At 38.7% G+C, this 25,706-nt stretch overlaps 1 protein-coding gene and 1 pseudogene across 1 annotated transcript; both read left to right on the top strand.

The window, feature by feature from the left end:
* Positions 1–781: 781 nt before the first annotated feature.
* On the top strand, positions 782–4,092 carry LOC146937691 (uncharacterized). Its single transcript, XM_085749498.1, has 4 exons — positions 782–957; positions 1,102–1,162; positions 1,267–1,378; positions 1,469–4,092. Exons 1-4 carry the CDS (start codon positions 782–784, stop codon positions 4,090–4,092), a joined length of 2,973 nt encoding a protein of 990 aa, XP_085605624.1.
* A 5,649-nt stretch (positions 4,093–9,741) lies between these two features.
* Positions 9,742–25,706, top strand: part of LOC146937689 (coniferyl alcohol acyltransferase-like) — a 29,862-nt pseudogene continuing 13,897 nt past the window's right edge.

Raw genomic sequence — 25,706 nt, 5'->3', positions numbered from 1 at the left:
GAGGACATGACAACAAAGTTTAAGAAAAGGAAACGCAACATGAAAGACGCTTCTCCAATTGCTGAAGAGGGTGTGCCTGTGGCTGAATTAATGGATATTGGGGAAGGGAACTTAGGTACTGCTGATGTTAGTGGGGGGACTCAAATTGTGTCTGTTTTTAATAATCTTGTATTTGCTGAAAATGATGTAACGGCAGGTCCTGTTGGTCAGGCCTGTCGAGGGGAATGAGTCTAGTATGCTGGAACTGCCGAGGCTTAGGTAACCTGCGTGTAGTTCCAAAATTGAAGTACCTAGTGCGGTATTTTAGGCCAGATGTTTTATTTCTTTCCGAGACTCTCGTCTCCTCTAATAATAGTGAAGCTTTTCGTTATATGCTTGGTTATGTTTCTTGTCTTGCTGTTAATAGTACTGGTCGGAGTGGTGGTTTAGCCCTCTACTGGAATACCTCTTTCAATTGTACTATAATTAATTACTCAAATAATCATATATCTGTTCGTATTGATGATCATGCTAAGGGTCCTTGGCAATTTACCGGGTATTATGGATTCCCAGAAGGGGGAAGACGACGTAATGCATGGGATTATTTGCATGGGTTGGCAAGAGATGTGAGTTTACCGTGGTGTATTGGTGGGGATTTTAACGACATCTTGTTTGAGCATGAGAAATCTGGCATGACAGATAGAGCATACTGGTTAATTAATGGGTTCCGACAAGCGGTGACAGACTCTGGATTGACAGATGTGTGCCGATGGTAGGGAACCCATTCACATGGTTTAAAAGTATGGGCACACCGAGAGCTATAGAGGAGAGATTAGATCGTGCCTTGGCAACTGATGGGTGGCATGTTATGTTCCCTACGACAGAGCTGGAAAATTTGGTTTCTCATTCGTCGGATCATTACCCTATTCTGCTCAGACTAGTGCCGAAAGTTATACGTGGTGTACGACGAACATTTAAGTATGAAAATGTTTAGCAAACAGAACCTAGATTTAGAGATGTGGTTGAAACTAGCTGGCAGCAAAGTGCATACTGTGATGTCATACCTAGACTAGAGGCATGTGCAGGTGATTTAACCAATTGGAGTCGACATAATTGTAACAGGTTGAAGGCTGAAATTGAAACATGTCGTAAGGCGTTGACTGAATGTCGTAACCGAGGTCAAGCTTGTGACCCCGAACAGCTAGCGTCGTTACGTAACCAGATGAATCAATTGTTAATACAGGATGATAATTATTGGAGCAACGTGCAAAAGTTCATTGGTATTAGGATGGTGATCTTAATACGAAGTTTTTTCATGCCTCCGCAAAGGCGCGTAAAAAAGTGAACCGTATTATAGCCTTTGAAGCGCCAGATGTTACTCGAGTTACGGATGAGACAGGTATGTGCCACTTGGCCCGGGAATATTTTGAGGAGTTGTTCCAAGGACAGCTGAGCATATATTCACCCCTAATTAATGCTTTACATCCAGTTGTTACTGACACCGATAATTTGGAACTCACGACACCTTTTCAAATAGATGAATTTAAAGAAGCCATGTTTGCTATGCATTCGGATAAGTGTCCGGGACCTGATGGTTTCAGCCCCGAGTTCTACAATCATTTCTGGAACACGTGTAGCACTGATATCTTCCAGGAGTGTTGCAGGTGGTTAAATGAAAATCAGTTTCCCCCATCCTTAAACTCCACTAATATTTCACTCATTCCGAAGGGACATCAGCAACGGACAATGAAGGATTGGAGGCCAATTGCCTTGTGCAACGTGTTGTATAAATTAGTTTCTAAGGTTCTTGCCAACAGGTTGAAAAAGGTTCTTAATAAATGCATTTCTGAGAGTCAATCTGCCTTTGTACCTGGCAGATCAATTCTGGATAATGCGATGGTTGCTGGTGAAGTGGTTCATTATATGAAAACAAATAGGAGGCGGCTCAATACAAATGTTGCTCTGAAGCTTGATATAAGCAAGGTGTGCGATCGAATTGATTGGGTATATTTGAAAGAAGTAATGTTGAGGCTTGGTTTTGCAACCGAATGGGTGCGGTGGATCCTTATGTGTGTCGAGATTGTGGATTACTCAGTGTTGGTTAATAATAACTTGGTCGGGCCGATTATTCCAGGGCGAGGGCTGCGCCAGGGGAATCCGTTATCCCCATACCTTTTTATTCTCTGTGCAGAAGGATTGATTGCGCTTATTAGGCAAGCAGAGAGGAGTGGGGATTTGCATGTAGTGCGGATATGTACTAATGCTCCAGTGGTATCCCATCTTTTGTTCGCTAATGATTGTTTTCTATTTTTTAGGGCAGCTGAAGCTGAGGCACACACCATTAAACATATTCTATCGGTGTACGAGGCTGCATCTGGTCAAGCCATCAGTCTCCCCAAATCTGAAGTATATTACATTAGTCCGGTTGATGCAGCAATGCTCACCACGCTTACACAAATTCTCGGCGTGCAAGCAGTCCTCGGGACAGGCAAATACTTGGGGCTACCCTCCATGATTGGTAGAAACAAACAGGCAACTTTTGGATATATTAAGGATCGAATCTGGCAGCGCATTCATTCTTGGAGCAGTAAGTGTCTATTGAAGGCGGGGCGTGAGGTAATGATTAAATCGGTGCTGCAAGCTATTCCGACATATGTGATGAGCATTTTTCTTTTGCCAAACACTTTCACAGTTGACATAGAAAGAATAATAAACGCATTCAGGTGGGGGCATAGAGGAGCAACTAACCGGGGACTTCATTGGCTGTCATGGGAAAAGTTGTCGGTCCATAAGAGTTACGGTGGCATGGGATTCAAGGATCTCACCTCTTTTAACGCTGCTATGCTTGGTAAACAAGCTTGGAAATTTGTGACAGAGGCGACTAGCTTGGTGTCGCGTCTTTTCAAGGCAAGGTATTATTCGCATTCAGACTTTTTTGACGCAAATATTGGTACCAACCCGAGCTATGTCTGGCGTAGTATTCTAAGTACGAAGGACTTGGTGAAACGCGGCGCACGATGGAGTATTGGAACAGGTACTGACATTCCTCTCATGAATCAACCTTGGCTTGCTTCTGGTGGTTGTATATCAGTCCATAATACAGGTAACACACAATTTCGGTCTATATCTGTCAGTGATTTAATAGAGCCATCAACGAAATCATGGAGACAATCTATGCTGCACTATTTGTTCAATCAAGCTACGGTAGCACAAATCATTAATACACCGTTGTTTCCACAAGTTACGGAGGATAGGCTGGTATGGCTGGAGGAAAGGAATGGGAGGTATTCCGTCCGGAGAGCCTACAGAATTTATTGTGATGAGTTTCGTGATATATCCCATCTACGACGGCCGGGTCAATGGAATTATATTTGGAACCTCAAGACACCGCCGAAGGTGAGGAACCTAGTATGGAGGGTGTGTCGTGACTGCTTCCTAACAAGAGTGCATTTGAATGGTAGAGGTATCTCATGTCCAGCTGATTGTGCATTGTGTAGTGCTGCTCCTGAAGATTCCTATCATATTTTATTCACTTGCTCTACAGCAGTTCAGGTATGGCAACTATCTAGTCTCAAGAGCACCGTGGCACAGGCTGTACAGGATTGTGATACAGCGACAGAAACTGTGTTTTATGTAATGGCGCGACTATCTCAGGACCAAAGTGCAATGTTTGCATCGATTTTATGGAGTATATGGAAATGCCGTAATTTGAGAATTTTGCAGCAGGTGATAGAGATGGTACAACAGGTGTATGAGCGCGCTACTAACATGCTAGCTGACTGGAAACTCGCACAAGAATACCGTAAATGCACTACAGGTAATGACAGCAATGTAGTCTCAAGGCAAAGAAACATGGCTCCGGATCAGTGGACAAAACCTGCCCCTGGCAGATTCAAGTGTAATGTTGATGCTTCGTTCTCGACTGAGCTTAACAGAGTTGGAATCGGGATGTGTATTCGAGATGTGGCAGGGGTCTATGTGCTCGCACGTACAACTTGTTTTACACCACTATGTGCGGTAGAGATTGGCGAAGCAATGGGGCTGAGTGAAGCACTGCAGTGGGTGATGACTTTAGGTCTCAATAACATGGATTTTCCTTGGATTCAAAAATAGTTGCGGATGCTGTCAATAGTCAGGCCAGTAGTCATTCTGATTTTGGGGCTATTGTTAGTCATTGTAGACAATTACTCAATATTAATCTTCACAACTCTAAGGTAGAGTTTAGCCGGAGGCAAGCAAATGGGGTGGCTCATGAATTGGCACGGGCAGCCCTGTTAGACGCTAGCTCCCAAACTTTTATTGAGATTCCACCTTGTATTTATGATTTGTTCTCGAATGAAATGAGATGAATTTATTCCCTTCAAAAAAAATTAAAAAAAATCACGGTTCTCTTTATATAAAAAAAAGCCACGCTATCATAGTTTGTATAAGCAATTATAAACCAGCAAAGTCAAATAATCCATAAAATTAATCGTAAATAATTTGAATCATAATCACTTATAAACCAGCAAAGTCAAATAATCCATAAAATTAATTGACTTTGATTAGTTGTAACATGAAAGAAAAAGAAAAAAAACTTAGAGGTTAATTTTGAATTCTGATGCAGAGGGCCGAGAGAGGTTGAGAAAAACTACACAATGCCGGAACGAATTATGAACTGTGAGAACCCTACTTATTAATATTTAATACTTAATATAGTGCTAACAAATATTTTTCTAAAATATTTTGAGTCCCAATCTTTTTTCTTAAATGATTTAAATTCCAATCTTTAACATTATTTTTTGCTCACATTTGTTACTAATCTTTTTTTTAGAGGATTTCAAGTTCAATCTTTAACATTAATTTTTTCTCACGTTTGTTACTAATCTTTTTTTTAGAGGATTTAAAGTCCAATCTTTAACAATATATTTTGCTCACGTTTGTCACTAATTTTTTTAGAGGATTTCAAGTCAAATCTTTAACATTATTTTTTGTTCAAGTTTGTTACTAATCTTTTTTTTAGAAGATTTAAAGTCCAATCTTTAACATTATTTTTTGCTCAAGTTTGTTACTAATCTTTTTTAGTGGATTTAAAGTCCAAATCTTTAACATTATTTTTTGCTCACGTTTGTTACATTTGTTTTAATATTTAAATTAAATTTATTATAATATATTTGTTACATGTGTTACTTGTATTTAAAATTAAGGGTTTTTTTGGAAAGAAAAGTCCAACCCCTAAGTGTTGAAAGGGATAGTTTTCTTTATATATAGTATAGATATAGATATAGATAGTATAGATGTGTGTGTGTTAGTAAGCTTACTCCCACTTGTTTTTTTTTTTTTTTTTACCAAAAAACCATTTTATATTAATTTTAACTAATATTAATTAAAGGTTAATTTTGTAAATTTGACGTTAGACTTTGTAACTGTTTTCTTGTACTGTTTGAGCTAGTTTTATCCTATGTCATTTTCAGTGAAGGTACAAAGAAGGACAACAGTGTACGACCACTACTCTACTACCTCAAACATTTCCATGTGCATTGTACGAAGATGAAGACTTGAAGATATTACAAAACTTTGCAATATTTTTACAAGTGCCAAAACTCTGTCAAATTCATTACGCATCAAACACTTAGAATTTCTTATAAACTTTCATATCTTAGAAATTCTTAAATCTAGAGTCTGAACTGTTTCGTATTTGTGAACTCCATTGATTGTATATCAAGTGTTCAACCAAACAATTTTTATTTGTAATCTTTATTTGTTAGAAGTCTCTTGCTTGTGTGCTTGAGCATAGAAAGTCTCTTGCTTGTGTGCTTGAGCAATTGTAATCTTGTGTAATAATAGTGAAAAATCTCTTGTAAGTGACAAGGGGACTGAGATACTTCCGGATTGTGGAAGGAACTAAGATAAATTGTATGTGTCTCTTTCTTCTCTCACTTTAGCTCTTTTATATCCGCTGCACTTAACTCTGAACATTGCTTCAGGTTCTGAACTCTATCAGAAGCTGAACATTGGGCTTAGTTAAAATCAAGAAAAAGCTAACACAATTCAACTCCCTTGTGTTTTTCTCACATTCAATTTCCACTTCTAAACTAACCCTAAACACTATCATTCTACAAAAATTAACAAAAAAAAAAAAAACACCCTATACAAACTACATTGTAAATTAAAAGGATTAAAAATACTTACTTGTGATTTTGTTGAAAGGATTTAGTTGATTTTTCGTGAAAGTGAGATTGAAGGGAGTTTGGAAGTTTTTGTTTCTAAAAATGCAACGCAGAACTGCAGTTAACTGATATGGTTTTTTGAAGTGAGATTGAATGGAGTTTGGATATGGTTTATGTTCAGATCACAACGATAATTAACTGTCGTTGAGAAAAAACGAGCTAATTATCACTGCACAAAATGAACGACAGTTAGCTGCAGTTGGAGTTATTTTGATCATTTCGTGGTGTTTCATAGCAAACTCTTAACTAGAAAAAGTAATTTTCTTTTAGTGGTCTAGGTTGGACCCATGCATTTGGTGGTCCAAACACCCTTACAATTGGCCCATGCTAAAACTCACCTTTGTCACACAAAAATTGCTCTTCTCCCAAATGTTTTTGCTCATTCCCACCTCAAACATCCTGAAATAACTCCATTGTGAGTTAAGTCACATTCTATAGATCAAGCGTGAGTTAACTCACACTGATACTGATATCCAACATATAGTCACAAAATTCGTTCACCTCCTTGGAAAACCGAGAATTGGTTCGCGCGAACCGGTTCGCGGTTCTTTTACGAATTGGTTCACGAGAATGCACACTCGAATTCGGTGAAAACAGCGAACCATGCGTACAATCTGCGTTCTAACCTCTCAAGACGTGATTTTTTGGTTCTGCAAGATGTTTTGGTTGCTCCGATGAAAAACTGTTATAACCCCAAACTCGATTCTAGATGAAGCTAAGATATGGAGGAGCAACCGTGAAAGCGGCACTGATTCTGCATTACGGTGTTACAGTAATTGGTAGGTTGAAGAAGACCCTTAATTGGGCCCTTAAGTAATTTTAACCCGGCCCATTTAAGTTGTTGTTTATCCTGGGCTGTTTTTTTTAATATGTTTATTACTATTTTGTTTGAGGGGATGTTTATTATTGTTTTTTTGTTTGGTTGCTAGGCACTATTATTATTATGATTATTTTTACTTCTCATTATTATTGCCTCTAAAAAAAAAACTTAACTTTATTATAGAATATATTTTTTTAATTAAATATTTTTTTATTAGTAATGTATCAATTATTATATTTGAGTGTACCACACGAACCCAAACAGCGTACCGGCTATACCTCCACATACCTAATTCTTTGAGAGTCGCGAACCACGTATCCGACTTTGTACCACGTATCAGAACGAATTGCGTACCATGTGACTATGATCCAACGTGAGTTAACCTATGTTGGGTTGCTTTATATACAAAAACATATCCTTTTAAGAGAAAACCAAAGAAAGAAACCATGTTTGTAAGCAAGCTCTATAGCATTAACGATTGATGTATTTGTAAGCAAGCTCTATAGCATTAACGATTGATGTATTGGCAAATAAAAAGCTTGTAGTTCCTGCTGCGTGTCACGTTCTCTTCATCCACCCATGAAAGTTAGGTGCCTACTTGACAACTGAGTCATAACTCATTATATACATTTGTAACTTATGTAAGTTAAAAGGTAAACTATGAAGTCCTGGTGATAAGGAAAACATGTCAGTTAGAATCCCTCTTACATGGTATTTTCTTTAGTTTATGAAGTTCGTATTATTTGGTAGTTTCATAATGATATATTCTAACAATTCTCCACTTTGAAACATTATATTGTCTGAAAGTATTTACCGTAAGTTCATATTGCCTTTATAATTTTATATATCATAGTTTATCTTCTAACTGACATAAGTTGCAATTGCAAATGTAGAGTTATAGTTTTAACAATGCCAAAGGTAACAAACCTTTATTAATGAATTATGTAGCTTTTAGAATGCCAAAGGTAACAAACCTTACCCATTTGGGGTTGGCCTAGTGGTTGGCTTGGAATCTTGGAGAATACTCTTCTCAAGGTCTCAGGTTCGATTCTCTCTGGTGCCAATTTCGGAGGACAAGTCCATACAGACCTTTGCTCTGGCTTAGAACGGGCCCCACAAGTGGACGGTGAGATTGGTCTCCTCGAATTAGTCGGTCCTTGGATCTGATACCGAGTTTAAAAAAAAAAAAGTAACAAACTTTTATTATTTAATTTATAAAAATGCAGGGTAACCTTATATCAACAAGAGAACGCTAAGGTTAAATATGTTACTTTAAAATTTTCTTATAAAAGATACACAAGATTACTTTAAAATTCATAAGCATGAATGAATAGCAACAATACAGAACATTAATTTATTGGAATAAATCAAAAGTATAACTCACAAAACTACATTTAAACATATTTAAACCTGATTCATAAATAAGCAAAATCAGAAAATATGTTTTTTTATTCACTTTCTCTTAGAAATTATTGTTAGGATATGAGGATTGACTTCCTTATAAACACTTTTTCAGACCATTTATCATCCAATGTGAGAATTTTTAACCTACTCTCTCACGCCAAACACAATTAAGTTTGGTGCTTGAATATAAACGATAGATGACTCGATAGGAAAAAAGTTTAGCTCTAATTAAAAGATGATCCAACAGATCTTGGAGTAGAAAAAAGTAAAAGATGTTTGTTGCAAGAAGCTTGAAGAATTCAAATAAGAATAAGATTTTATGGAACAAAACAAGACGTTTAGCTATAATTAAATTATTTTGACAGAATTATCCCTAACTTTGCTTATGTGTAGTTAATTAAGTTTGGCTAGTTTGATAATTTACGTCGAATGTTAGTATTTTCTTAAATAATATCGTTACCAACGGGTTTTGAATCTTGTCGAAAAGGTTGGACTTCCACAATATGATGATTCAATATTCAATTTTCGGTTGAAAGAAGTATTCATATTTAGTGTTCGACATATCAATAAAATTGCTTCAAATAGTGGGAACCTATGGAAAAAAGAGTTAGGTATATTAAATTTTTTGTTATTAAAATAGGGACATTTAAAAAAATAAATTATGACATCTATTAGAAAAAAGTTTTGATCTGTCCGGTGAGAACGGACGGATGAGTGGCAACTGCAGCAGATAATGCTCCAGTGTGACGGTAACGGTTTCCGGTACGGCGGTGTTGAGCCTTTGCGGTGGAACGAAAGGTGTCTGCAGGCACGTTAGCACTTCGACGCTCAAGTCAGTAATGGATCTGAGAAGGAGTACGTAGAAAGTGTTGTGTAAAATGAATTGTGCCTTGAGGATGAAGCAAGTTCACCCTTATATAGGCGCGCGTTGGTCATATTTGTCTTCGGGTTATGCGGCGTGTGATTAGGGACGGAGGAGGACACATGTAGGTGATCCTCGCGCGGGGGACGCGCTTGTGTGTGTCACGGTGCATTTAAGTTGGCGTGCTCCTTCAGGCGCGGAGCTTTAAGGCGACTTAAGTTATGCCACGTGTTGTCGTGTGATTGTTCTTCTGACCGGTCCAGAACAAGTTTGGATAATTTGCTGGCATTTGTACGATGTGATTTTTGTAACCACCAGTACTATTATCAACATTGACCAAAATCAAACATCTTCATCACGCTCCATTTCTACTATATGTCTATATATATACACAGCAAAACTACTTCGCCAAACTACAATCAACTTAACAAAACCCTTCAATATCCTTAGTTATATATCTAAAAACAATGGGTATTGGAAATGGAGATAATTTCATTGTAAGTGTAACAAATGAAGAGGTAGTGGCAGCAGTGTTACCAATAAAAGAACATTGGCTACCACTCTCTAATCTTGACTTACTTCTACCTGCCTTGGATGTTGGTGTGTTCTTTTGTTACAAGAATCCCATGATATTGTCCAATTCAACAACGTTATTAACCTTTGAATCTATGGTTGTGTCTCTCAAGAAGGCATTGGCTAAGGTTTTGGTCTCATACTATGCCTTTGCAGGTGAAGTTGTGTCCAATTCTGTGGGTGAACCTGAGCTTCTTTGTAATAACCGTGGAGTTGATTTTGTTGAAGCTGTTGCTGATGTTGAACTTCAATGCCTCAATTTTTATAACCCTGATGAATCTGTTGAAGGAAAGTTTGTTCCTAAGAAGAAGCATGGCGTGCTCGCAGTCCAGGTAAAAACTAGGGGTGACAAAATGAATTGATTGAATACATTTTATTTGGACAGTAATAGATTGATCAAAATAATTCATTAATTCATTTTTAATTTTCGAAAGCTCAAATATAAAATTAAATTCAATGGGTAACCCACTTGAGTTGCCCTATATTAGCTTGAGACCTGGGAGTGTGCTCCTCCTTGAGGTCTCATGTTCGATTCTCTCCGGTGTTAACTTGGGTGGGTCGATTCTCTCCGGTGTTAACTTGGGTGGGCTAATTTAGCTTCTTAAAAAAAAACACAATTTTCAATGGATGGATACGAATCTTTATAAATAAAAAATCATGTAAATTCGGTGTTAACTTGGGTGGGCTAATTTAGCTTCTTAAAAAAAAAACACAATTTTCAATGGATGGATCGGAATCTTTATAAATAAAAAATCATGTAAATTCGAAATATATATTAATTAATCTATACTATATATAAAGAAAATTACCCATTTCAGCACTTTTGGGCTGGATTTTTTTTCCAAAAATACCCTCAATTTTCAATACACGTAACACATGTAACAAATAGATAAGAATTAATTTAAATATTAAAACAAATGTAACAAACACGATATGAATATATTTTTTTTTGTTTTTTTTCCTTTATCATTTAAAAAGTGTTACAAACTACTTTTTCTATAATAAAATATATTGTATTACATTTGTTGTTGGTGAAAAAAAAAAATTGTTACATTGGAATGATGAAATATATCTACTTTTTCTATAATCATGATTATTTACTTTTTCATCATTCCAATTATACCCTCAAACAACTTTTTCTATAATAAAATTGTTGTTGGTGTCATTAAAAAAAGAATTTAGATTATATTTTTTTGTTATATTGTATTCTTGTCGGTGTCGTTGAAATAAATAATCATGATTAGTTTTATTTTATAACTTTAAAGTAACAAACATTTATATTTTTTTTAGTTTTAATCAAAATCAAAATTTAATAAAAAAAACATCATTCATAATTTTCAAACGTTAACGCAATAGCGTGTCCGTCTTTTCACTAGTAAGTTATAAAGTGACCTCTAAAATAAAGTTACATAATGATAATGGTGGCCATCGGCTGAGTTTTGTTTTTCTATTTTAGTAAAATATGATTAATATTAACTAGGCTTAATAGCAGTTTTAGTCCCCTAACTTTTCCAAAGTTACGATTTTGACCCCCCAAGAAAAAAACTACAAAACCGCCCTCTAAGTTTTGCACATGTGGCAGTTTTGAACCCCAAGGCCAATTTTGACTCGGTCTACGCTGACATGACACCCTAAGTGAGGTGCCACATGTTATTTTTTTTATTTTATTTTTTTGCCTTAGGGGGCTAAAACTGCTACAGTTGCAAAACTTAAGGGACAGTTTTGTAGTTTTTTTTTAGGGGGTAAAAATTGCAACTTCGTAAAAGTTAGGGGGAGAAAGCTGCTATTAAACCTATTAACTAATAATAAAACATTACAAGTAGTATTTTTTTTTAAATCCTTTATCTGCTTATAAAAAAATGCTTTTATCTAATATGTTGAGTAAATACTATTATTTAATGTATTTTATTGGTAAATGTTCTGGACCGGTCAAAAGGACCTTTGACCCATTTATTTAGGCCCAATACAATCCAAAGCCCAGACTCCACGTTTGGCAACATTACTTGCGACACACCCCTTCTTCGGGAGGGGGGTGCACGGAGCGAGCGAGACCAGTTCAAATGAGCCACAACGTCTCTCTGCACGTTCCCGCAATAAACTCTCTGGCAGTTACACTTCCCACAATTTCGTAACCGCTAGAGCCAGGCATGTCACTACAACGGCTCTGCAGCCCTCCACCTCTATAAATAGGGGACTCACTGCAGTCCCCAAGGTAGAATCTATCTCTTCCTTCTAAACCCTCACTCTCTGATCTCTACTGACTTGAGCGTCGGAGTGCCTGCAGGTACACACCCCCCATCCGCTCCAAGACGCATTCTGACACATTTCACCACCGTCTCAACCACCGCATTCAAAGCACCGACAGTCACCTTCTGATCAAGTACGATCAGTGGCGCCGTCTGTGGGAAAATATAAGCTCTCCTAGTTTTTATATTCCTAAAAACCAAAGCTTTCCAAAAAATAACCATGGCTGCCAACGGTGTCAGCTCTCAGATACGAAGCGAGATACGCATCCCTCAACAGGCTGGTATGGCATCCTCACCTTCACCTGTGGGCACACCCAGAGAGGAACCAGCACAGATAGTTTCTCTCCAGCAAAGACCTCTGCAGGGTCCTCTATAACCTACAGAGACGCCTGAAGATACCACGCCAACTGGTGCCCTCGTCAACAACCTGCTCCGCACGGTTCAACGATAAACGTCGTTAATCGAGGAACTGAATCGACGCCTGATGGATCTGGAGCAAGCGTGCCAACTAGTCCGAAACAAACGGACTCCTTCCCCAATACGTAGCAGAAGAGGAAGGAGCCCTCGCCAATCACATTCCAAATCCCCGCGGTACTCAGTAAGCGTCAGATCTCCGAGTTACACCAGGAGATCGACGAGAAGGAGCTCACCCAGACGATCTCCACCCAGGCGATCTCCTCCCAGGCGATCTCCCCTTAGGAGATCCCCTCCTCACCGGTCTCCTCGTAGGGGATCTCCACCAAAACGTAACGGGCGCTCTTGGTCATCCTTTAGCTCTGAAGACACTTATGATGCCCAGAATGACCGTAACGCTTACTGCTCATTCACACGGCGCATCTGAGAAGCTCCTATCCCCTGCGGGCTGGAGAAGCCTCCACAGATTGACTCATACGACGGGACAACCGATCCAGACGAGCACATCGAGAACATTGAGGCAGTTCTCACTTATAGATCAGTGCAAGGCGCCGTAAAATGCAAGCTTTTCGTCACTACACTGAGACGAGGAGATGTCACCTGCTTCAAGAATTTAAGGAGAAACTCCATTGATTCATGGCGCGACCTCTGTTACGAGTTCACAACTCACTTCACCGCTTCAAGGACGCAACCAAAAACGGTGGCATCCCTTGAAGCCATTGTTCAAGGAAAGAGCGAACCCCTCCAAGACTACATCGAGAGGTTCAACAAAGAAGTTGTTCAGGTACGAGGTGCCGATGAAACAACGAAGCGGTACCTCATCGCCAAAGGTCTGCGCGAAGGCACATATGTAAAGAAAGATGTTCGCCTAGATCACCCAAGGACTCTCAACGAGTTCTTAGCGATCGCAAAGATCTACATAGCCTATGACGAGGAGCTGTACGCAGACAACCTCAACAAATCCAGGAAGGAGGAGCCTGCTGCTGAATCCTCCAAAAAGCCCTTCCACGAGAAAAAGAAGGAAGGCAAAGCTGCTTGTGAAGGCAAGAGACCCAACGGTCACTTCACTGAGTACACTCCTTTGGCCATGTCAAGGGAGAAAATCCTTGCTGAGATCGCTGTAGCCGATCTGAAAGAAGCTGACGTCAAGCCACCAAAGGCTTCATCTCAGGAGAGGAAAGGGGTCGACAAAACAAAGTACTGTCAATTCCACAAATGCCACGGACACACCACCGATGAATGCGTCCATCTGAAGGATGCTATCGAGCTCCTCACCCAAAGAGGTCAGCTCAAACAGTTTGTAAAGAAACCGAAACCAGAAAGAAAGACCGACGAGCTCATTGGCGATGGCTCCGAACCTGGCAAAACAATTGCCATGTCCGTGGAACATCTCGGTGATTTCCCTGACAACGTGGAGATCACCCCCTACTCATGCACCTGGGAACAGTTCCCCTCTGCCAACGTCATCACGGGAGGAACACTGGACATCTCCATTGGATGCATGAAGAGAAAGTTCGAAGAGCTCATGAACGTCAACTTGCTGGTCCCCTCCAACCACGGAGGAAGACCACCTTTGGCGTTCTACAACTCATAACTGCCTAGTGGAGCTTTAAATTCTGCCATCCCTTTGCTCATGCGAGCATCGATGGCCAACGCAGAGTCAATCGAGTCCTGATTGACACAGGGGCCTCATGCTACATCATGTACACCAGCCTGTTCAAAACTCTTCAACTAACGGAGAAAAACCTTTCTCCTTACGTTGGAAAAGAACTCTACGGCTTCAACGGCTCGTCTACTCAGCCATGGGGCTACGTGGAACTACTGATCACCTTCGGCGAAAAGGAGGCCAAGAAAACAATAAAGATCCCATTCCTAGTGATCGACTGTCCTTCTGTCTATAATTGCATCATAGGGAGAACCGGGCTCGCCCAGCTGGGTGCTGCATGTTCAACTGCTCATCTGAAGTTGAAATACCATGCAAAAGAGGGCGTCATCGCCTCTCTCAACGGAGATATCGAAGCTGCAAGGAGATGTTTCCTCTAGGCTAATAAAACCCAGAACTCGGTTTCCCGATCCAGCAAACCTGCTGAAGACAAAGGGAAAGCTGTTGCAAGCACTCTGGATGCCAACTTGGTCGAACTTGATCCCAGGTTCACCAAGGAAGACCTTAAGGAACAAAAGAGGGAAAAGAAGGATCCGCTCAACGCGAAACTTCTTAGACCCATTCCTGACGGTGAATTTGAGCTGGTCCCTTTCGGGAACGACCCCTCGAAAAACTTCAAGATCGGCGAGGATCTTCCTGAACTTGTCAAAGCATAGCTAGTCGCCTGCCTCAGGGAGAACGCCGACCTATTCGCATGGAGTGCGGCCGATATGCCCGAAATCGACCCTAGCGTTGCTTGTCACCAGCTGATAGTAGATCTTGGAGTTAGCGATGTAGCCCAGCGACGTAGAAAGCAGTCTCCTGGAAAATCAGAGGCTGCCGAAAAAGCTGTAAAAGACCTCCTAGAAGCGAATTTTATTTCTGAGGCCAAATACACTACCTGGCTCTCCAATGTTGTACTTGTCAAGAAATCTAATGGAAAATAGCGTATGTGTGTTGACTATACCGATCTTAATAGGGCCTGCCCTAAAGACGCATATCCTCTTCCTAACATCGATAAACTCGTGGATAATTCCTCCGGCTATAAATTTTACCTGTCATGGACGCCTACTCCGGGTACAACCAGATACCCATGGCCGAAGAAGATAAAATGAAAACAGCCTTCATGACCGAGTCAGGGAACTTTTATTACAACGTAATGCCCTTTGGTCTGCAAAATGCGGGGCTACTTATCAACGTATGATGAATAGAGTCTATGACAAGGCATATCTGGGCGACATTCTTGAGATCTACATGGACGACATGATTGTAAAATCCCAAGAAGAGGTGGATCATGCCGCTCATCTCAAGAGAGTGTTCGAACAAACTCGGAAGTACAACATGCAGCTCAACCCAGAAAAGTGCACTATTGGAGTTCAAGCGGGTAAATTCCTTGGTTTCTACCTAACAGAAAGAGGAATTGAGGCGAACCCAGATAAATGCCGAGCATTTACTGAGCTTCCAACACCCCACTCGAAGAAGTGCATTCAAACACTTAACGGGATGCTAACTGCCCTCTCAAGATTCGTGGCTAAGTCCGCTCAACAAGCTCTTCCTTTCTTCAAACTCTTACATCTCAAGGAAACCCTCTCTGCACCACCAGTGCGCTCGCGACCCCACCAAGGTGAAGTACTGTATCTATACCTTTTTGTTTCCTCTGACGCGGTAAGTGTCGTCCTCATCAAAGAAACGGCGGAGGGACAGAAACCAGTCTACCTCACCAGCAAGGCGTTGCTAGGGCCTGAAACTAGGTACCAGAGAATCTAAAAGGTAGCTCTCGCCCTCCTCACAGAGGCCCAAAGATTGAGGCAGTACTTTTTAGCTCATACGGTAATAGTCCGAACAGACCAACCAATCAGACAAATCTTGGGTCGCCCCGACGTGGCCGGTCGGATGATGAAGTGGTCACTCGAGCTATCCAAGTTCGACATACACTACGAATCCAGAAAGGCACTAAAGGCGCAGGTGTTCGCTGACTTCCTCGCCAAAATGACTTTCCCGACCGAGGATAATGCAGAAGAATGGACCATCTTCGTAGACGGGTCATCCAATTCCAAAGGAAGCGGGGCCAGGATAATCATAGAAAACAACAAAGGTGTCATTGTTGAAATCTCTCTTGGTTTGTCTTTTCTTGTTACCAATAACACTGCAGATTACGAAGCCTTCTTAGCTGGCTTGAGAACCGCTCAAGACCTGGGAGCCAAAAAGGTAAAAATCTTCACCGATTCACAATTGGTAGCTTCCCAGGTCACAGGCGAATTCCAGGTCAAAGAGGAGCAGACATTCTTTCAAAACTCGCCAGCACACGGACTGCCGGTGAAAACAAAACCGTCATACAAGAAGTTCTCGATGAACCAAGCATTCGTAGAGGAGACGTTCAGGGTCACGAAGTCAACTCAATCATCAGGATGGAGGATTGGAGAGGACCCATTTCTCGTTACATAGGGAATGGGGAACTTCCTTCCGATCCACACGAGAAGACAAGGCTAAAACGAAGGGCCTGCTCATTCACTTTAGTGGAGGGAACCTTATACAAAAGGGGTTTCATCACACCACTTATCAAGTGTTTGGGACCTAACGAGACCCAAGAAGTCCTCGCAGACGTTCACGATGGCATCTGCGGAGAACACCTTGGCGCCAAAGCTCTCGCAAAAAAAGGTCCTACGAGCAGGGTACTACTGGCCTACCATGTTGAAAGATGCCCAAAATTACGTAAACCTTTACGACAAATGCCAGCGATACGGGGACATGCACCTCGCACCCCCCGCTGAGCTAACATCACTGGTTTCCCCTGGCCCTTCGCATGGTGGGGCATTGACCATCTGGGACCATTCCCTAAAGCCACTGGACAGCTCAAATATCTCGTGGTAGCCATCGACTACTCAACAAAATGGATCGAGGCTGAACCATTAGCGAAGATCACTGCCAAAAACGTACTTCGTTTCTTCAAAAGGAACATCCTAGCAAGGTTCGGAGTACCGACCCTAGTGATATCCTACATTGGAACTCAGTTTACAGACCAATGATTCCAGGAATACTTAAGGACGATTAGAATCAAACAAAGCTTTACCTCCGTTGAGCACCCTCAAGCTAACGGCCTCGCCGAAGCAGCAAATAGGGTCATTCTACGAGGAATACATAGGAGACTGGACACAACCAAAACTAAGTGGGCTGAAGAGTTGCATACGGTCCTCTGGGCCTACAGAACTACTCACCACTCCACTACTGGCGAGTCACCTTTTCGACTCACGTATGGGAAAGAGGCGGTCATACCCATTGAGCTAACCGAACTCACATGGCGGACTGACGCCGACACTGACTTCCCAGCCAACACGGCCAATCTACGTGAAGAGCTCGAATTTGTCGACGAAGTCAGAGACCAAGCGGCCTTGCGAGAAACAGCGCTAAAGCAAAAAATAGCCGCTTGCCACAACAAAAAGGTCGTAAAGAGAGAATTCGAAGTAGGCGACCTCGTCCTCCGGCGAAACCATAAGGACTCTAAAGAAGGGAAACTCGCCGCCAACTAGGAGGGACCTTACAGAGTCCGAATGAAAACCGGAACAGGGGCTTACTGGCTCGAAGATCTCTACAAAGGCACAATTCCAAGATCTTGGAACGCCGAAAAACACAAAAAGTATTACACTTAGATGGAAAACGACGCCAAACTACTCTAATTAACATACTCAATTAAGCACAACGAACTTCTCGAACAATTTAATGGAAGAGGAAAGTCGTGCCACTCCGAATCCAAAAAATAAAAGGATAATAGAAGTCTACACAATAGATTTTCTTACTCCTCAGTATGTACGCTTACTGCTGCGACATCACTGCTCGGCATGTTAGGTAGAACCCCAACTCGCGATGTGTGATTCACGCCTCAGTGCGTTGAACTTAGATTGATTTCTTCGTTCATCTACTGTTCTACGTCCGAAACACAACTTTGGACACACATTCAGATAAACGATCTATTGGATATGAAATACTTCTGACAAATACTCCGCGTAACAGTCAGAACTCTCGTGCCCGGACTCTTCCTTGCAAAACAACGAAAAAGGTAAATCATTACAAACAGAGTAACTAAATACCTAGGAAGAGAAAGGAAAAACTTTGATTTAAAATAACAAGTCAATGTAACAAGGTCAAAAGCGGGAATGCGAAACTCTCCAGCCATTAATTCGCTCCGTCGAAATAATGACTGTCGGGGGGTAGGCCATCCCACCTCAGCAGACTTACATCACTTCAAGCCTCGTTTCCCAAAAAGCGAGCAACACTAAAAGCACACGAATTGTCGCATTTTGTAAAACATACAAGATAAACAGTTAGCTCTCGACAAATACTTCAAACAGTATAAAAAAGCCTCACGCGACGAGTATTCAGATTCAACACATTATACTCGAAAATAAAGCATACATTTTCAGACAAGTATAATTGACAACAAACTAACTATATTGCAAAAGTGCTAAAACCACGAAGGGCGCACAATGTCATTACAAGCATGGTTGTTAAAGAAAGATTAATTACGATGCCCCAATCTGGTATCATCCTTCGCATACGACTCTCCACTCAAATGGCCTGTCTACGTCCCTGATCAAATCCAATCATCAATCCAACGACTCTGATCACTCGTAGCAGTTGTCTAAACGTCGGGATTAAATCAACGGTACTGATGACACCTTGGAAACATAAACCAAGAACACTCTACAGACTATAGGTACTTAAGTACTACAATAGCCTTTACACGTGTCATACAGAAACCAAAGGTCATGTCTCCTCAATTTTTCCCTCGAGACGTGGGCATTAATTACGGAATGACATTCGACCAAACTTCCTGGCGAGGGAATATTTCTATCTGGTCCTACTCCGTCGGACACTCGAAGACCGAACATAACTCATCTCGGAGGCGAACTTACTCGGCTAGAGGACAAAGGGGGTTCTGAGAATAGCAAGCGCATTCACACACTTCCCCGCCCAGTCCTCATGACACTCTCAACCATCCCTACAAACAGTTCCCTAATTCGGTGACACCTTCATATCTAGCGAGCAAGACTCATCTCACTTTCAAATAGGAGAGCACATCAGAACGAATCTCCTTCCATGACCGACCACGAACGATTAAAACGCCCGCACTTAAGTCATCACTCTTCGTCAAGAGCAACGACTTGGGGGGCTACTGTTCTGGACCGGCAAAAAGGATCTTTGGCCCATTTAATTAGGCCCAATACAATCCAAAGCCCAGACTCCACGTTTGGCAACATTACTTGCGACGCACCCCTTCTTCGCGAGGGGGGTGTACGGAGCGAGCGAGACCGGTTCAAACGAGCCACAACGTCTCTCTGCACGTTCCCACAATAAACTCTCTCTGGAGGTTACACTTCCCACGATTTCGTAACCGCCAGATCCAGGTGTGCCACTACAACGGCTCTGCAGCCCTCCACCTCTATAAATACGGGACTCACTGCAGTCCCCAAGGTAGAATCTATCTCTTCCTTCTAAACCCTCATCTCTACTGGCTTGAGCGTCGGAGTGCCTGCAAGTACACACCCCCCATCCGCTCCAAGACGCATTCTGACGCATTCCACCACCGTCTCAACCACCGCATTCAAAGCACTGGCAGTCACCTTCTGATCAGGAACGATCAGTTAATATTGTTTTAATGAATATTAGGATTTTATTTGGGGTTAGGGGCCAGGTGGTGGTTAGGAGTTGGGTTACGCATTCAAAGTTGGGTTACTATTATATGTTGATTTAAAAGCATTTTAATCCTCTATACATACAAAACAGAATGGTTAAAATGACTAATCCACTTGGCAAACCATAATCCTTTATGCATTTGTCTGCCACGTGTCCTAATTTGGAGTAAAACATCACATGAACGATTTGGTTGTAGGAAAAAAATGAAATATTGACTCTGGCTAATAAATTGACATTAAAATGGAATGACAATTGACATTAAAATCGAATGACATTTTAAGACAAAAAAAAACCCGATCTTTCTATATCTGATCTTTCTATTAGGAAAATTAGCAAAATAAAATATTGACTCTGCCTATTATTAATTGACATTAAAATGGAACGGAAAAAAAAAATCCTCTGATCTTTCTATATCTGATCTTTCTATTACTAAATTTAAAATGGAACATAAGCTTTCAAACCGTTGACAAAGTTTATAAAAATCTGATCTTTCTATTGATACCATGTAAATGCCACACTAAAATATCATTCAATGCATTTTACAAAACAGTAACTTTAGAATTTGCAGGGTCAACGAAAATATGATTGGCACTTGCGGTTTAAATATTTTTCATGCTCAATGATGCTTTGCCATTCACAAAATCGTTTTGTGCCACTCAATCATTCTTATCAAAATTCTTTCTTTTCTAAATTTCTAAATGGCCCCTAACTATGACTCTCTTATTAACATTACCGACAATAAGAGTGAGTGGTGCTTTTTTGCAAGAATCGTTAGACTGTGGTCAACTACTGATTCAAATAGCTCTGAAAATTCAACTACAATCCATTTGATTTTATGAGTAATTTTTTAAACTATTTCGCTTGCAGGGTCACAAGATACATGCAATGGTTGGTAGTGAACTTTTTAGCAAGTTCAAATTTTCTTTGAAAGAAGAAGTTGTTTTTATCATGTATAATTTTAGAGTCGTTGTCAATGAAATACAAGAAGTCATGACAACATCACATAAATTTTGTCTGAACTTTACAGATAAGACTAAGATCAGACCTGTTGATCATGGAATTGTGCCTTATTATTCCTATTTTTTTACCCATCCTTCAATTTTTCTTTCAAATAGTTACAAATCTGAAGTTATGGTTGGTGAGTTTCGATTACATTTTTTAAATATTTTAAAACAAAATAATATGATATAAAATATTTTTAAAAATTAAATTTAACTACATAAGTTTGTATCGATTTGAAGATATAATCGGGATGATGGCTAAAGTTGAGGTTGAAGATGAATATATTTTTGATGGTTTGATGACGAAGATTATTTCTATGGATTTAGAAAATAATGGGTTTGTTTACAAATAACTCTTTTGTCTGATTTTTAACTTATAAAATCTATGTTTCATGTAATAGCGACGTGAAAATGTTTTCGGTATATTTAGTTATCGATTCAAGTGTATTCTCCATGGTCATTTTGTGGATGAGTTGACCGATTTTATACTATCAGGATCTTCTGACAATGCATGTGTGGTGGTTTTTATTGGAAAGATCAAGTTATGGAAAAGTGATTAACAAATTTCACAATTTCACTAAAAAAAAGTTAAAACTCATAGCTAATGTCTTTAATTAAATCCTGGGATACCTACTGTTCAGAATCACGGTAATTATACCAAGATTAGGCATGGCAATGGGGCGGGGTGGGGACGGGTTTTACCTTCCCCGTCCCCATACCCGATTTGAATATACTTACCCGTTACCCTACCCATACCCAACGGGATGAAAAATTGAATCCCATCCCCGTCCCCGATGGGTTCGGGTATCCCCAACCCTTCCCCGTCCCCGCATTGAATATTTTTTTAATAAAAAATAGAAGTTTTTTTTTCATCCCCAAAAGCAATGTTGTAATACAATATCCAACAATACGCTCACTTTAACATTTGTTAGACGGATTGATTTAGTTGATCCTTTAAATATCAATGGTAGTTTTTATTAAAATGACAATTATCAAACAAAATATAATGACATATCATCATAAAGTAATTTTTTACATTTGGGACGGGTTTGGGTACGGGTTCGGGGTGGGTACCTATATACCCGTTACCCGTCTCATACCCGTGTTTTGAAATCGGGGAAAACCCATACCCATACCTGAACCCAGTCAAAACGGGGAAAACCCGTCAAATTGGGTTTGGTTCGGGCGCGTAACCGCGGGTATGGGTTTTGTTGCCTTGCCTAACTAAGATGTTATCCTCTATACATACATTTCAGAATGTTTAAAATGAACAATACACATGACATATCAAAAGCAAATTTAAAAGAAAAGTTACATGTGGCAATTTTGTCAAAAAAGAAAAGTTACATGTGGCAATGTAAGGTTGAATCATAAAAGTCATAGTCCAATTACACCATTTAAGACAAACTTTTTTTAATGACATCATTGATGACATAGTAAAGTAACAAAGTATAACCAACAATCAAATAAAAATTTTCAACAACAAAATTTTGAAAAATAATCTAAATAAATAATTATATAATTAAATGACATAATTTCAAAATTAAAAAACTGGAATTATAATTTATTAAATTTGCAAAAAATATAATTTTTTTATTTATAAGATATATTTTGCATTGATAGAAAAATTACAATCTCAGACGACTACATTTCTTCTTGCGTATGAATCTTTTTTGTCGAAATAAAAAACTAAAAAATACGAGATAATATCATCACTGATAAATATAAAAAAATCGAGGAAAATCTTTTTTCAATAATAATAAATATCTTTGAAATAAACAAGACACTATTATTTTTCAATAAAATTAAATGTTTGTCATCGATAAATAGAAAAATATACGGGACAAGTTTCTATCAAGAGAATGAAATACAAGACTTGGGTTGGGGGCCAACGACCTGACCCAGTAAACCACTAAAGCAAAACCCAACAATTTTGTACAAAAATGGTAATAAAAGAGAATAGTCCTAAAGAACCACGTAAAATCGAGCGAACACACGTAGGGGTGCGACAATTGAGCGAACGTAGTGGCACGAAACCTCATCCTCTATACATACATTTGAGAATCTTCATCCTCATCCTCAATCCTCATCCTCAATACATGCATTTGAGAATGTTTAAAATGAACAATACACATGACATATCAAAATCAAATTTAAAAGAAAAGTTACTTGTGACAATGTAAGGTTGAATCATAAAAGTCATAGTCTAATTACACCATTTAAGACAAACTTTTTTTTTAATGACACAGTTTATGACATACTAAAGTAACAAAGTATAACCAACAATCAAATAAAAATCTTCAACAATAAAATTTTAAAAAATAATATAAATAAATAATTATATAAAATGACATAATTTCAAAATTAAAAAACTAGAATTATAATTTATTAAATTTGCAAAAATAGATTTTTTTTATTTATAAGATATATTTTGCATTGATTGAAAAATTACAATCTCAAACGACTACATTGCTTCTTGCATATGAATCTTTTTTGTCAAAATAAAAAACTAAAAAATACGAGATAAATATCATCACTGATAAATATAAAAAAATCGAGGAAAATCATTTTTCAATAATAATAAATATCTTTGAAATAAACAAGACACTATTATTTTTCAATAAAACTAAATGTTTGTCATTGATAAATAGAAAAATATACAGGACAAGTTTTTATCAAGAGAATGAAATACAAGACTTGGGTTGGGGGCCAACGACCTGACCCAATAAACCAATAAAACAAAATCCAACAATTCAGTACAAAAATGTTAATAAAAGAGAACAGTCCTAAACAACCATTACCACGTACAATCGAGCGAACACACGTAGGGGCGCGACAATCGAGCGAACGTAGTGGCACGAAACCTCGTCCTCTATACATACATTTGAGAATCCTCTATACATACATTTGAGAATGTTGCAAAATCAAATTTAAAAGAAAAGTTACATGTGGTAATGTAAGGTTGAATCATAAAAGTCATAGTCCAATTACACCATTTAAGACAAACTTTTTTTTAATGACACCATTTATGACATACTAAAGTAACAAAGTATAACCAACAATCAAATAAAAATCTTCAACAATAAAATTTTGAAAAATAATCTAAATAAATAATTATATAATGACATAATTTCAAAATTAAAAAACTAGAATTATAATTTATTAAATTTGCAAAAATAGATTTTTTTTATTTATAAGATATATTTTGTATTGATTGAAAAATTACAATCTCAAACTAGTACATTGCTTCTTGCATATGAATCTTTTTTGTTGAAATAAAAAACTAAAAAATACGAGATAAATATCATCACCGATAAATATAAAAAAAAACCGAGGGAAATCATTTTTCAATAATAATAAATATCTTTGAAATAAAAAAGAAACAATTATTTTTCAATAAAACTATATGTTTGTCATTGATAAATAGAAAAATATACGGGACAAGTTTTTATCAAGAGAAGGAAATACAAGACTTGGGTTGGGGGCCAACGACCTGACCCAGTAAACCACTAAATCAAAACCCAATAATTTAGTACAAATGGTAATAAAAGATAACAGTCCTAAACAACCATTATCACATACAATCCAGCGAGGCCACGTAGGGGCTCGACAATCCAACGATTGTCTGCCAACACAGAAACGACCCAAGTTCAAACAACTATCTTCAAAGTATTAGAAGACCATAAACACCCTTTTGAGTCAAAACAATCAATTACGAACCGAATCCACAAAGTCGCAGTGGTCTTGAAACTTCAGTCGCAGTCCAGATCAAGGGATGAACAAACGACATAAATCTACCACTGTCCATCAATGATGCAAGAAGCAACCACGACGGATACAATATTTTAGGTATGATGAACGACTACTACCGTCAACACGGAGCATCTACGCACCTAGCCATTTCGAGCAACATCAGGATAAAAGCAGTCATGTTGATTCGAGATATGCATCCAACAGAACAACGCTAGAACTAAAGAACCTATACCTTCAATTCAGAAAATCAGATTCAAAATTTTCAGATAAAATCACAAAGCCAAAACAAAGTCACCACCCATCTTCATTTCCACGAAACAAAATGAAAAAAACACAAATAAACAAAAATGAAAAAAATAGCAAAAATCAGACTGAGACTAACTCATAATCGAGTCAACACCATAGCTCTACAAGACAACGATGGCGTTGAACGAAACCAGTGACCACAATAGAATCAACACACACCAAGACTCTGAAAGGACAGCTGCAGCGGCGCTTCATCGACGACGATCTGAAACCTATAAATATAGTTTTCTTTTATACGTAAAAACACGGGACATATATTTACCACTGATAAACATAAAAACATGTGACACATATTTGTCATCATTGCGGCAAAAAAAATACTATTATTTTTAACAAAAAAATACGGGCATATTTAAAAATTCGCAGGAAAAATAATTTTCATTGATAATTAAAAAAAAATAAAACAATTTAGGATTGAGAAAAAATAGTCTATCACCCGTGCATTGCACGGTTTAACACACTAGTTTAATACAAATGTTAAAATTTTAAACAAATAATTTAGTTCAAATGAAAAATAATGGCATTTAATTATATTGGGGATTTTTTTAAAAAGTTATTTCTCATGGATCTAATAACCTGACCCAAACCAATATTTTCATCATCGGATTGGGTTGTTTCGAGCTTGATGTAAAATATTAGTTTTTTTAACTCAACCAATGTCAATGAAATTTGATTGGGTTGGATAATGGAGTTGGCCAAAATCGGCCCAACCAAAACACCTCTAGTTGAGTGGTTAGAATCTTCTCCATTTTTTGGTCTCTATTTTGCCTATTTATTTCTCTAGTTTTGAAGTGTATGTTTAATAA

This window comes from Medicago sativa, chromosome 3 (genome assembly GCF_051527215.1).
Source record: "Medicago sativa cultivar Bolivia chromosome 3, Bolivia_mono, whole genome shotgun sequence".
In the NCBI taxonomy this organism is placed as follows: Eukaryota; Viridiplantae; Streptophyta; class Magnoliopsida; order Fabales; family Fabaceae; genus Medicago; species Medicago sativa.
Note: the sequence above shows the minus strand (reverse complement) of the source record. Positions and strands in the feature narration are given on the sequence as shown.

Bases quoted from the DNA above. Each gene is read 5' to 3' on its own strand.
- LOC146937691 (XM_085749498.1), top strand. From the start codon at position 782: ATGGGCACACCGAGAGCTATAGAGGAGAGATTAGATCGTGCCTTGGCA. The intron at 1,163-1,266 runs GCTTGTGACCCC...CATTGGTATTAG, and splicing joins AATGTCGTAACCGAGGTCAA to GATGGTGATCTTAATACGAA. The intron at 1,379-1,468 runs GTATGTGCCACT...CTTTACATCCAG, and splicing joins TCGAGTTACGGATGAGACAG to TTGTTACTGACACCGATAAT.